The sequence below is a fragment of the Solanum tuberosum genome, unplaced genomic scaffold (assembly GCF_000226075.1).
Source record: "Solanum tuberosum cultivar DM 1-3 516 R44 unplaced genomic scaffold, SolTub_3.0 scf00344, whole genome shotgun sequence".
In the NCBI taxonomy this organism is placed as follows: domain Eukaryota; kingdom Viridiplantae; phylum Streptophyta; class Magnoliopsida; order Solanales; family Solanaceae; genus Solanum; species Solanum tuberosum.
The window spans coordinates 331,798-345,513 of NW_006239273.1; the positions used below are offsets into that span (position 1 = coordinate 331,798).

General features: G+C 31.4%; 1 protein-coding gene across 1 annotated transcript; it reads right to left on the minus strand.

The window, feature by feature from the left end:
* Positions 1-2,167: 2,167 nt before the first annotated feature.
* On the minus strand, positions 2,168-3,699 carry LOC102593309 (protein BIG GRAIN 1-like B). The gene is made up of 2 exons (XM_015315239.1): positions 3,417-3,699; positions 2,168-2,735 (listed from the first exon to the last, which is right to left on the minus strand). Exons 1-2 carry the CDS (start codon positions 3,640-3,642, stop codon positions 2,221-2,223), a joined length of 741 nt encoding a protein of 246 aa, XP_015170725.1. The 5' UTR covers positions 3,643-3,699; the 3' UTR covers positions 2,168-2,220.
* Between the last annotated feature and the right edge of the window lie 10,017 nt (positions 3,700-13,716).

Below are 13,716 nucleotides of genomic sequence, written 5' to 3' on the forward strand. Positions count from 1 at the left end.
GACATGGTAATGTGTGTCCATCTGAATAAATGAGCAACTTCTCTTGTATAGCAGGAGCTTCTAAGCTAATAATCTAAGGGCTCGTTTGGTGTGAGGGATTAGAAATAATAGTGAAGGGATAAGGAGATAGTGATGAGATAAATTTTTTTTATGTTGTTTGGTTGCCATGTTTGGGATAAATTATTCCACCATTTATATCATAGTAATGGGATAAGTTGTCCCATATAACTAACCCTAGGATAACTTATCCTGGGATAACTTGTTTCCAACCAAACGATCCCTAATAGAATAATTAACTGATTTTAACAGATTACAACCAAGGTACCAGTGGCAGAGCCAGGATTTTCAATAAAGGAGTTCAAAATCCGAAGGAGTAAACATACGAACTAGTCGAAGGGGGTTCAACATCTATTAAATACATCTAAAAAATAATTTTAACCATGTATATATAGTAATATTTTCCGCCGAAGGGGGTTCGAATGAACCCGCTAAAGACATGCTGGTTCCGCCCCTGCAAGGTACACCTCAACATATATATTGGAAATTCTAATGTTGAAAAAGCATAAAATCTATCGAGAGAACTCTCTCTTAGCAAATAAGGTAGGAAATTCAGGACAAATTCTAAAATAATTTTGATTTTTGTTCTTCACATAATATTCATATATCACCTGTTGCTTAGCATGATTAAAAGTTGATATGACTTAAAAATAGAAGTCATACGCGTTAAAAAATGAGCATGAGTTATTAATATTGAAGAACAAATATGATTACCAATTTAAATTGTTGAACCAATAACTATATATTTTTCTTAGTCCACTGCTCATCAATAGTCATATGGTTATTGTTGATGTCCTCTAACAATTTTTTTTAAAATCTTTTTTGAACTTCTCTTTAGCATCATCATCAATAACTATAACAGTGCTAGAACCAACAATAGTGTCAGCTAGGAACATAGGTTCATCAAGCAAACATAATCCACTTCTAATTGTTCAAAGAAAATAAGTATTTTTTAAGATTAATGTTTAATATTATTTTCATCCAAAGCCTCAAGTTTTGAAAAATTAGGCGGAAGTATTCTTTTTCAAAGAACTGATGATATTTTTTTTTACTGCAGATTCAATAGCATCGATTATGAACTCGAAAAGAGACGAGCACCGTCTACTCATACTATCACATCGACAATGACTTTCTCTTCCTAATTAAATAGAAAGGAAGAGGTCGGATCCATCTTTTCCAAGAGTAGAGGTTGGTACTCAATACTTATATTTTATTTCCCATTATTTATTTCTTTGGCTTTCTAGAAATATCATAATACACAAAAGAAATTCATGCTGGTCGGATACTAGCGAAAATAAATGCTATCTGACTTGAATGATTGAATTCCATAAATTGTCATTTGATCAATATTGTATGTAAGAAATCGCTTTCAAACTGTTAGGAAAAATAGTACTCCCTCTGTCCCATTTTATGTGACACACTTTCCTTTTTAGTTTTTCTAAAAAAGATTGTTACCTTACTATAATTAGGAACAATTTAACTTTAATTTTTTTTTTTATCTTTAATGAAATGATTCTAAACCATACAAATATCTAAGGATTGTTTTAGGCCACAAGTTTCAAAAGTCTCAATTTTTTCCTTAAAAACCATGTCAAGTCAAAAGGTGCTACATGAAATAGGAAGAAGGGAGTACAATTTAACATTGACCATGAATAATTAAAAATTGTAATAAATTATCATAAACATGTATCGTGGCAAGTCACTATCTTGAAAATAATTCGATCCGATTTCGATACAAATTCTTAAAATCAGTTACCCATAAGGTTCCACCAATCTTTCAAATACATGCACACTCATGGTTAGTAGCTTAGAGTTGTACAAATACAATTGCCCAAAAATTTACCAAGAAATTAAAGAAAGTTAATAAAGGATACAATGTTTATCTCTGTATATGTTATCTCTCATAAAAAGAAAGACATCAAAATATGTAAGTTTAGGAAATTCAACATTATGGTGAGTAAATAAACAACCCATAGGTTATGAACATAATAGTTGAATAATTCTCATTAAGACAATAACTTAGAATTCTACACAATCAATTTTATACAATATGAATATGATAATTTTTACTTTTGCATCCTCATTCATTAATAACTAAAAATACCAACAACTATAATAATAATAATACAATTTTACAAATTTGTTTAGAGTTACATAAGCAAATTAATTACCATTTGCATCAATGGCTAGATAATTAGTACCAAGATTTGTTGCTTCATAGACAGGTAATTCCATTAATCCCATGGAAGAAAAGATATCAAGCTCAAACAAATCAGAACTTGCATAACTTGCACCTTCATCATCATCTTCATCTTCATATTCTTCATGAACATAATTTCTATTAATTCCATTTATAGCCTCCACATTTTGTTGGTCCATGTCATAATTATTTTGTCCACATGGAGTACTAATAATATTTTTGCTTAAACTTAATCTAGAAAATGAAGAACAAGTTGATGCATTTGCTGATTTTATTTTTCTATCCTCATTATCATTTGAGGAATTTTTTGTTTTTTTTCCATTTGTAAAAAGTGAGTTCAAGAAACTTGATAGTCTACTTCCATGAGAAATAGGTTGCTTAGCTTTCTTTAATTCTCTATAAATCTTCAAACCTCTTGACTTTGCCTTCTTAAAACCATCTTCATCATGTTTAGGTTTTTCCTTTGCTAGAGAAGAATCTGTTGAAAATTTAAATAGAGTTAGACAATTTGTTTTACTAAATATAACTTGATATTGCTATAAAAAGGTGATAAATAGGATAGGGAAAGAAAAATTCATAGACGAGACCAACTGGGACCAAATCTTTCTATCATCTATTTTTTCTTTTTTGTCTCGCCTGTCGAGGACCTATGTTTTTAAAATGAGCATACATGACTATTTATAAGCTTATATATTAAAAATAAATAAAATCCTTAAAGCTAAGCTACTAGCATAATTTAATTAAGCACTACTTTATTCTTGTTTTTGATTAACAAATTCTGAAGATTAGAACTATAGTCTAGCAACAAAATGAATAGGACAAAATTTGAATTATGAATTTAACTTTATATGCATCAATAATGTACAAATTTAAAATCTAATACAATCGTATCATTCGAAATATATTTACATAATTTATCAGCAAAAAAATAAGTGAAATTTGTAATTTTGAAAATATTATTAACGAAGAAATATTCGATGAATTTTTGACACTTTTTATCAGAAATTCCTTATTGACGAGCCAATTGTTGATGGGACGCATTCTTTGGCAATTCACAATTTTTTAGTAATAAAATTATAAAGTGGATTACCTACTCCAATATGTAATAAAAAGTGACTTGATAAAATAGATGTGATTATATATGGACATATATACTCACCATAAAAGTTGAAGTCTTTGGAATATTGGTCATGCTTGTGAAACTTTTCTTGGTTAGTTGAAATACTAGTTCTAATTGGTTTTGGCCTATTATTAAAATAATAACTAGAAGAGCCACTACTTGAAATAAAGTTTCTTGATTTCTTTTCTTGGCCAGCATGGTCAATGGAGTGGAAAATAGGCCTATTATAAAAGGGTTTGACAAAGAGAGGGAAAGAGCATAACATAATGAAATATGGATTTGGATACACAAGTAACACCCTAAGAAGAGGAAGGGAGGAAAATAATTGTGAGTGAGTTTATTCTTCTTATTCCACTTTGGTCTTTATATTATCTCCCAAGTTCCTATTGGAAGGGTAAATGAGGAACAATGGAAAATGGATTCAAAAGTTGTTATTTTTTTCTTTCTCTGTTTTTACTTTTAAATAGGTAAAACTATCTAATTAGACATATTCTACTATCATATATACGGATAGTAGCTATACTTTTAAATAATTATATATCGTACCATTATTTAAGAAGTTTCTATCATATATTATTGTAGAAGAGACATTCAGATGCACATATCCTTAATTAATAGCCTAAATTAGTTATTTGCGCATTAAACCACCCCTAATTAAGGCTTTCATGTTAATCAACTCCGATCCCCTCCCCCTCTCTTGAACCTCCCACCCACGTCCTCTACCACCGTTCTCCCTCTTCCTTTCTTCTCTCCATCATGATTTTCACCATTAAATCTCTGAAAGTCATATATGAAAAAAAATGGGCATTACATGTTTAGATTTGTATCTATTTAATCATTACTCAATTCCACGTGCCGACAGGAAGGACATGACAAACGTGAGCCTAACCAAATATTGATGCATCTTACATAAAATTCATGGCCGCACTGATGCAACACTCGAATTTCATCTCTGACTACATATATATTTTGCCTGCAAATAGCTTCTGCGGCATGCTCGGCTGTGTAATTGAACTTCAGAAGCGACTTGAGGACCTCCTCCTCCTCCTCGTCTAACCAAATATTGATGCATCTTACATAAAATTCATGGCCACACTAATGCAACACTCGAATTTCATCTCTGACTACATATTTTGCCTGCAAATAGCCTCTGCGGCATGCTCGGCTGCGTCTTGAGGACCTCCTCCTCCTCCTCCTCTTCTTCTTCTTCTTCAAATCTTGAATAGTCGATGGTGATGAAAAAATGAAAATTTTGGTGACTCTGTGGAGATCTGTCGGATCCAGGCACAACGAACAACAACGTCAAACCAAAATGTGAAGTAAACACTGCCGTGGTGAGATGTCGGACCAGTTGGAGATTAACACGTGTATCTGACACATTATTGATGTAACTGACACATTATTGAGTTAAGATTATATGTATCTAGTTTTATTAGTGTATCTAATTAAGTTTATATGTATCTGATAAAATATATGCATATATTGGAAATTTACGCATGTAATTGACACATTATTGATGTATCTAACACATTATTGAGTTAAGATTATATGTATCTAGTTTTATTAGTGTATCTAATTAAGTTTATATGTATCTGATAAAATATATGCATATATTGGAAATTTACGCATGTAATTGACACATTATTGATGTATCTAACACATTATTGAGTTAAGATTATATGTAGCTAGTTTTTATCAGTGTATCTAATAACTGTATATGTATCTGGCAAAATATATGTGTGTATTTGAATAAGAGTTCATGATTCTGAATTAAAAAATCTAAAATTTACTGAATTGCCAATTAAAAAAAAAGAATTTTGATTGTTTTATTCTTTTTAGAAGTTGTGATATGTCATATCCTCTAAAGTTGTTGCAAGTGTGATTTTCTCCTTAATTAATGACTTCTAGTTGTATCCCTTAATATGAACACTTCTTAATTAACAGTAACTTTTAGTTATACTCTTTAATTAGACACACTTATTAATATGTATATGCCTTACATAACAGATACATGTATCTGAGACCCAAAATATGATAAAGAACTTAATATTGTAAATTAGCGTGAATCTAAGTAATTAACTCCTATAATAGTGAGATTTAGGTAAGTTATCCTTTTAAATACTCCCTTCATCCCAATTTAAATGGATTACTTTCTTTTTCATCCCCAAGAAGAGTATCTCTTTCTATACTAAGATTATTAATTAAAAGTGAAATTTACTTAGCTTATCAATGCTCTATATTGCCCTGCATATGCAATGAATCAATGACCAGCCCTACCCCGATGAATGGACCGGGTTGCCAATCAATGTGCCGTGTGCGTCTGATACGATGATACCACACCATGTATTCATCGTCATAGGAGTAGAAATGAGCGAGTTGAGTTGAATATGAGTCGATGAAAAACAAGTTAAATAAAATGAATAAATAATTGATTCGACTCATATTTTAAATGAACAAAAATGAATTACCCGATAAACTATATGAATAAATATAAATACTCATATCATAGTAAGAATCCTGTTATAAACTTCAAAAAACAAAAGTTTTCACCCCACTCCTCGCCTCCCACACCCACAATTTTTTTTAAAAAAAAAGATTAATTTTTATTTATCATCCCCACCCCCACCCCTAATCCAAAATGTAAAAAAAATTGTTTTTCTATAAAAAAAAGTTTATATTTATTTTTAAGTTTTCTTTATCACCCCACCCCCTTCCCAAAAAGAAGATCTTTTTTCTTACCCATTCTGCCACCTCTAGCGGTCATCAACCGTAATGGCTACATGTTCAGCAGTCTGTAGGATCTTGAGAGATTGTTTTTTTTATGTTGACATATATACATTTAATAATTAAAACATACTCTGTGTATTCCTATAAATGAGATTTGGAGGGGTAAGATTACACATACATTATGAAGTAAAAATGTAAATGTAAGAAATTACTAAGGTACAATGTAAGATTGGTACTGTAGCTTATTGTTGCAGCAGAGTAAAATTTGTAAGCTAGAAAATTTTGCTCCAAATCACTCTCTGACTCACTAGAAAACACAGATTTTGATTCACAAATTAAATGTCAATTTGTTTGTTGATGTTCATATGAAGAAAGAAATTTGTTCTCTTTTTCTGTTTCTCATATCTTTTTGCAAAAGGGTGAAACATAATTATAAAAAGGGAGTGAAAGTGGTGGTTCAGTAGTTATACCCTGTAACAATTTCCACCCTTTTTAAAATTGTATTTATCTTGATTTCAAAAACTTTATCAGGTTGGGTCAGGTCGGGTTGAGTCCACGTAGGTGATTCATAATCTAAAACTTACAGTAAACAATGTAAATTTTCAATAAAAAATATACTCCCTCCGTTTCACAAAAAATAACCTGGTTTGACTTGGCACGGAGTTTAAGTAAATAAAGAAGACTTTTGAATCTTGTGGTCCTAAATTAAAGTTATGTCAAATGTACAAAATTGCCCTTAATTTTGTGGTCTTAAACATGCCACGTGGAAAGTAAAAAGTAAAATGTTACCAAAAAAGGAAAGAGGTCATTCTTTTTGAAACTGACTAAAAAGGAAAGGAGGTCATTCTTTGTGAAACGGAGGGAGTATAATATAAAGTTAGAATATTAAAATTTAACTAAAAATGTGAAAATGCAATAGATTGAGTTACACTATTTTTTAAAGATATTTATTAAGGATAAGTTGATAAAATACATCTATTTTCTAGGATTAGTACTTCTACTTTTGTCATTGTCATGATAAGACACCTGTCACTATTTGACAAAAGTAAAGTCGATGTCTCTTTTTCTGCCTTTCTATTTATACTTCTCATCACAAGGGACACTTGTTATAACCAGACCAAGTGGAATGACACTTGTCAAAAATGGTTTTATCTTGGTCATTTGTTATCAAGTACCTGTTCAAGTAGTCAATAATACTGCACAAAATCATATGGCCAACAGTTTGTGTGTAAAGATCAAATTTTGATTAGTATGGCAGTGGCCCTACGTCCAATTCTACATTTGAAATGAAATGAATCAATAAGAAGAATATATGTGTTTGTCTAGATTCATTCGATCTCTTAATACCATTCATATGAGTTATATTATTCTAAGTTGACCATCCTTTTCATAAGCCTTGTATAACAGATAATTGATTCCTTATCCAATGAACTTATGACTCCTTGATTAATTATTAATTGACCATTAAATGTAATTAGAGGTGATGTCTTTTTCATGAACATTGGTAAGGAATTAACCAAAGTTTGAGGCGTGTCAGCATTATCCTTTAAGTATATTTCACCTGGTATATAGATGTAGTCCTCAAGATTCAACAAGCTCTTCTAGTACAAAACTAGAAGTCATAATCTAACAAAGATTATAGAAAAGAAACTCATCATAACAAAGTATAGACAATAATTAGAAGATAGAATTTGTGTGTCAAGAGTAGGTCTTTGGACTGAACTTGTTGCTATTCTTGATATATGAGAAACACCTACAACCAAACATCTTTAAGCTGTTGTAATCAGGTTGCTCACAATATAACTTAACAAATGGAGTCACCATCTTTAAGAATGAAGAGGAGAATCTATTAGTGAGGAATACGGCAGTGAGAAAAGCATCAACCCATAGGAACAATGGAAGATTAGCATGGAATAGAAGAGTTAAGCCAGTCTCAACAAGATGCCTGTGTTTTTTTTTTTTTTTTGAGACTCCATTTTGTTCAGATTTTTTAAGAAAATAAGAATGTTCCTTACAATACCACAAACTTTTAGATGTTTAATGAAATTTGTTTTAATGAATTCATCACCTCCATCACGTTAGAATATCTTAATCTGTTTAAAAAAATATTTTTTCACCATTTTCTGAAATTTGACAAATATTTTAAAATATTCAGACTTCGTTTTTAGTAGATGTAGCCAAGTATATCTTGTGTGATAATCTACAAACGCTACATAATATCTCATATGCTGAGAAGATTTAGCAGGAGTAAGTACCCACAAATCACAATGTATTTTTAATAAAGCTTCGTTTAAAATTTTATTCCTCAAGCCAAATGGAAGCTTGGAATTTTTTCCTAACCGGCAACTAGAACAAACAATAGACATTTTATTCCAACTACTAACATCAATGCAACTATTACTATTCAAAACTTTTAACAACTTCAAACTAGGATGTCCTAATCTAGTATGTCAAATGTTGTTTGATGTCTTCCAGTCTTGTGTAGCAGTTAGGGCATATAGATTGTTATCTTTCAAAGCATAGAGTCCACTACTCTTAGATCCCTTGGCCAGTAGCGCCCTTGTCTTCTTGTTCTTTACAACAAAGTTAGTTTCATCAAATTCAAGAGTGCAACAATTGTCTTTTGTAAGTTTACTAACTGAGAGTAGAGTCTTAGTAATCTTAGTCCAAGAACCTCTTGTAATTTTAGAGCTGATCTAGTTGTATTTTCAACACGTATTATGGATAACTGCGATCCATTCCCAACAATGATTTTATCATATTCATTATAGTGTTTAAGTTCAGATAGAATACCTGAATTATTTGTTGAAGTTGAAGTGTTTCCTCTTCCTCTGGGAGTTGAAGTTGTTGTTTCCTCTTCTCTGAGAGTAGTTTCCTCTTCCCCTTCCCCTTTAAGCAGAGAATGCCACGTTATGGTTGTGTTATGGCACCTCTTCCTCATCCTCTCTCTTATCAAAAGCCTTGAGAATATTAACAAATCAATTAAAGGTGGGATATGGTGTGCTTACCTAGCATGACAGTCCTAAAGGTCTTATACTTGAGACCTGAACCTCTAGCAAAATTGATTACTTTGCTATCTTCATCCAAATGTTTGTGAATGAATGCAAGACCATCACATATGCCTTTGAATTCCTTAATGTGTTCATCAATATTCTTAGTTCTTAGTCTAACACTTTGCAATTATTGTTTGAGCTGAAACTCCTTATCTTTTGTTGCTTGAAGATAGACTTCTTCCAAGAAGTCTCATATCTCTTTAGCAGTTGAGCAACTCACACAATCAGATACATACTTTCTTTTGTTAAGGTGTCTAAGATCCAACTCCTTAACTATACATCTTTCTCCTCCCGTCATTAATGCTTCCATTTTCTTTTGCATCTTTCTCAATAGTAATAGTTGTAGCTTTCTTAGCAGCCTTTCTGATGGAACAACTACCTTTAGTTGGTTTATTCTCCTTGACGAGATAAGTTAATCTTATCATCTGAATCAACTGCATTATTTGTGTCCTCTATATAAGATAGTTTGTTGGCTTAAGTTTAATAGTGTTGGGTTTAGCAAGGTATGAATGGGAAATGAAAAGAGAAAATGGAAAAGTGGAAGAACTAATGAAAATGGGGGAACCAATTTTGGAGGGAAAATGAAAAGTCATTGCAAAAGTGCAAATGAATAGTCATTTTTACCATATCGGTAGAAGAGAGGAAATTGTTGTCCTTATATTAGGAAACACTTCCTTTACTTCTTAAAGGGTTAAGAAGAAGGTGCCCCTCGCGCCGTCGTCGTCGCTCGCTCGACCTCGGCCTCGGCTTCGGCTTCGGATTTGGATTTGGATTTGGCAAAAATCGTTACTTTTCTCAAAGGACACAATGTTCTGGAAAAAAATTTCCTCTCTGCATACATTTTCTCTCATAAATAAAATTGTCGATTGACAAAGTCTGTGTGTGCTCTTGTTGCTGTTCTTGCGTTCGCTGAAGTTATTGAAGTTTGAGGTACCGCTACTTCTTTAACAGGTTAATCCGTTTTATCTTGGGAGAAATTAATCTGCAACCTCGGGTACAGTGAGGGGATTAAATTTCTTAAGGAAACACAGTGATTTCTGTGGACTCGGATTAAAACTAATTCTGTCTGTTTCATCTTTTTTCTGTTTCTGAATTTTTGACTAACCTGGATACAGGAGATAACAAATAGAACAAGAGGCAATGAGGTGGTGAAAAGAAATAGTTGACAGGGTATTGGTAGGGGGAGCCAATATTGCAGTTGGACGTATGGTTATTTTTTTATTCAATACTTAGAGAGTGGAAGAGCTTATGTTTCTGATACCATGTAGAATTCTCAAATAAAAAGAATGAGAGAAATCAAGGATTATATTGATGATGACTCTTCAAATGAAGGCTTTGTTATAGGAGTGATCTTCCTATTGTCAAGGTTGAAGGACAAATTTCTTGGTGTGTAGTTGTATGAATTTAGTCCTTATAGAGAGTTAACACACTCCACAAAACCATCTATCTCATTAGAATCCATATTAAGCAAGACGACTTCCAACACATCACTCACATTAATTGTATCACTTGTGCCATGAATGATGACATTGGTCACCAAATCAATACACTTTATTGCTCATTGATTGCCGTATTGACTTGCACACATGAAATACCACTTGTTCCTCCCCAACTCTAAAGGTAATCTCTCAAGTTTCTACATCACATAAGGCTTTTCCCGTGGTATGAATAGCCTCACAAGAATGATTGGGACTTTAAAGTTCACTTCGCAATCCAAAATCACAAAATACTTGGGCAAGATGAACTTATCAACCTGTACCAACACATTGATATTGGTCGAGTGTTTCCATTCCCAAAGTCTTGAAAGTTGAGTAGGCCATCAAGTTGATACTAACCCCAAGGTCATGCAAAGCATTTGCAAAATTAAAATTTTCAACAGTACAAGAAATAGTAAAAGCTTCAGAGTCATCGAATTTCAGGGACATGGAATGACTAATATTACTAACTTGATGTCTTCTTGGTCACAAGATCTTTCATTATTTGTTATAAAACATCCACTAATGGATGAGTTCATCATGATGCATGTTCATAAATTTATTGAATTGTTTTTCTCTATTTTTCTTATCAACCCTTTGAGTATATGGGGATTGTGGCTCAAGTAAGGGAACTCTGCTGGTTGCCCTTTTGGTTAATATTTTTTTGATGTGCCGTTTTTGTTTTTTGAAGAAAAAAAGTTGCCCTTTAATTTTGGCTCTGGACTCTTCATTACAGAGTAGTGGCTGCAAGGCCTGAAGTTGGGGGTGGAGACTAGAAGTAGAACTATTACAATATTTCGTAGTAGGCATTGAACTGATAAAACGAACAAAAAAAGTTCCTACTTTGTCTGCTTCCACTAGCTTTGAAACAAACAATGACTAGAGTACTTCCAAATATTTACAAAAGTTGTCTTCCTTCATTTTGGCACCTTCCTTGGCTAGTGCATCTGCCACTCGAAAGCTATGCAAGATTGGGGTGGGGGTCCCCCAGACACCGTAAAACCTCTCTGCAATCATGAATAATGTTAGTGTACGCAGGGTGGTTTGAGGCGATAAAGCTTATAGCTTTTGTACCATCCAGACTTATCTCTAAAGGAAAGAGTTCCTTTTCTAAGGTTAGTTTCATTCCATGTATGCTATTAGTTTCGAACAAGTTACCCATGTAGCCAACTATATATCCAATTCCCATTTGAATCCCTAATTGCCATCATTTTCTCATTAATCCTCCTAATCTCTATCACTTGCTCCCTAATCTCCCCATTTACTAAATATCTACTCTATTCCTATTCCAAGCCTTATTTCTTACCCATTTAATTTTGTGAAAACAAACTATATTTATCCTCTCCTTCTTGAGGCTCTATAGACTTGTCTATTAAAGTCCCTATTTTTCAAAAAAATAAAATAAGTTGTAATAAGATATCAAATTTTAACCTATAAATTTAAATACTGAATTCGCATATGAACAATACACAAATGCTAACTTTTTTTTTTCTTTTTTTTGCAGTATGAGCATCGAGTGTAGGATGTATGAGTAAGTAGAGAAAATGATGATATTATGTTGGGAATAGGGGTACAAAATCAAATTGAAAATTGAATTAAATCGCAAATCGAGTCAAAGCGGAAATTTTTTTTGACTAGTGGTTTGGTTTGACTTGGTTTGGTATTGATAAAAAAAACCCGACTATATTTGGGTTGGTTTGTTTTAACTAAAAAAAAACAACCCGAGACCAAACCAACCCGACATTATATATATATAATTTTAAAATTTTATTTTATACATAAAAATATTTATTTTTAATATAATTTTTAAATATTTCTTATACTTTTTCATAGTTTTATCTTTCAATATATTATTTCAACTTTGAAACTTAGAATTTTGAATGGTCCAATAAAGGTTATAATTCATAGATGTTGGTAATTATAAAACTCAAATCAAAATCAAATTAATAGTAATGCTAAAAGAAAATTAATTCAACACTAAGAATGACAATAATATTGAATATTTGTTCTTTAGTTTTACATTGGTTTAGACAATTAAAATACATAATCTAATTTTATTTTTTCCTTAATATTTAGTCATGTAGCTACTACTTATTAAACTTATTTTAGCATGATTTAGTACTTTTAAATTATGATCATTTTCATTATGACTTACTAATTTACAATATTTGTTTTATGCGATTTCATTATTTTTTTGTTGTTGGATATTTTAGTGTCATTAATCATCTCATATTTTGTGTTATTTTCTTAAGCAACACCTTAGATAATTGTATTTTGGTAGGACTAAAGAAATATTTGAAGTACAAGTTAATTTTATGTTTGTATGAATATTTTACCTAAAACCCCAAAAATCCGAAAACCTGAAAAAATTTGAGGTTGAAAAACCCAAATTTTATTTGTTTGATTTGTTTTATAAATTTAAAAATTCAACACAAATAATTTAATTTGAAAAATCCGAACCAATCCGATCATGTACACCCCTAATAGGGAAGATGTTGCAAGTTGCAACGTACCAAAGAAACTAAACCAATAGGTCATAATGCAAAAATAATTTCTGTCTGCTCAAAATATAACAAGAAAATTATAGTGGAAGTCATTCGAGCAACATGTTAGTTTTTTTCAAATAAAGAAGGAAAAAAAAGGAGTAATCATATTACTTAGACATGACATATAAATACTCATTAACTTGACTTCAACTAATATTTATTATGCCTTTCAATTTTAGACACAAATAGGTATTTAAATTTATAGAAAATTAAACAAATAAACATACATATCCTATGTGACATAATACACACATAACGCCATGTAGGACGACTATGTCTACTTCTTCAATCTTATACTTTTTCCATTTTAAAAAAGAATGACTTACTTTTTGTTTTATCTATTTCAAAAATAATGACTCCTTTCCTTTTTCTACAATACTTTAATTTTAGTTTTCAATAGATTAAAGGACATTTTGGTACGTCTGATATAACTTTGATTTAGGACCAATAGGTTGAAAAGTTTTCTTTAATTTCTTAAACTTTGTTTCAAGTTAAACTAGGTCAATCTTTTTTTAAATAGAGATACTATAAGTTTAAA

Coding starts and splice junctions, on each gene's coding strand:
- LOC102593309 (XM_015315239.1), bottom strand. CDS start 3,642: ATGTTATGCTCTTTCCCTCTCTTTGTCAAACCCTTTTATAATAGGCCT. Junction 2,736..3,416: donor CAAAGACTTCAACTTTTATG/GTGAGTATATAT, acceptor AATTTTCAACAG/ATTCTTCTCTAGCAAAGGAA.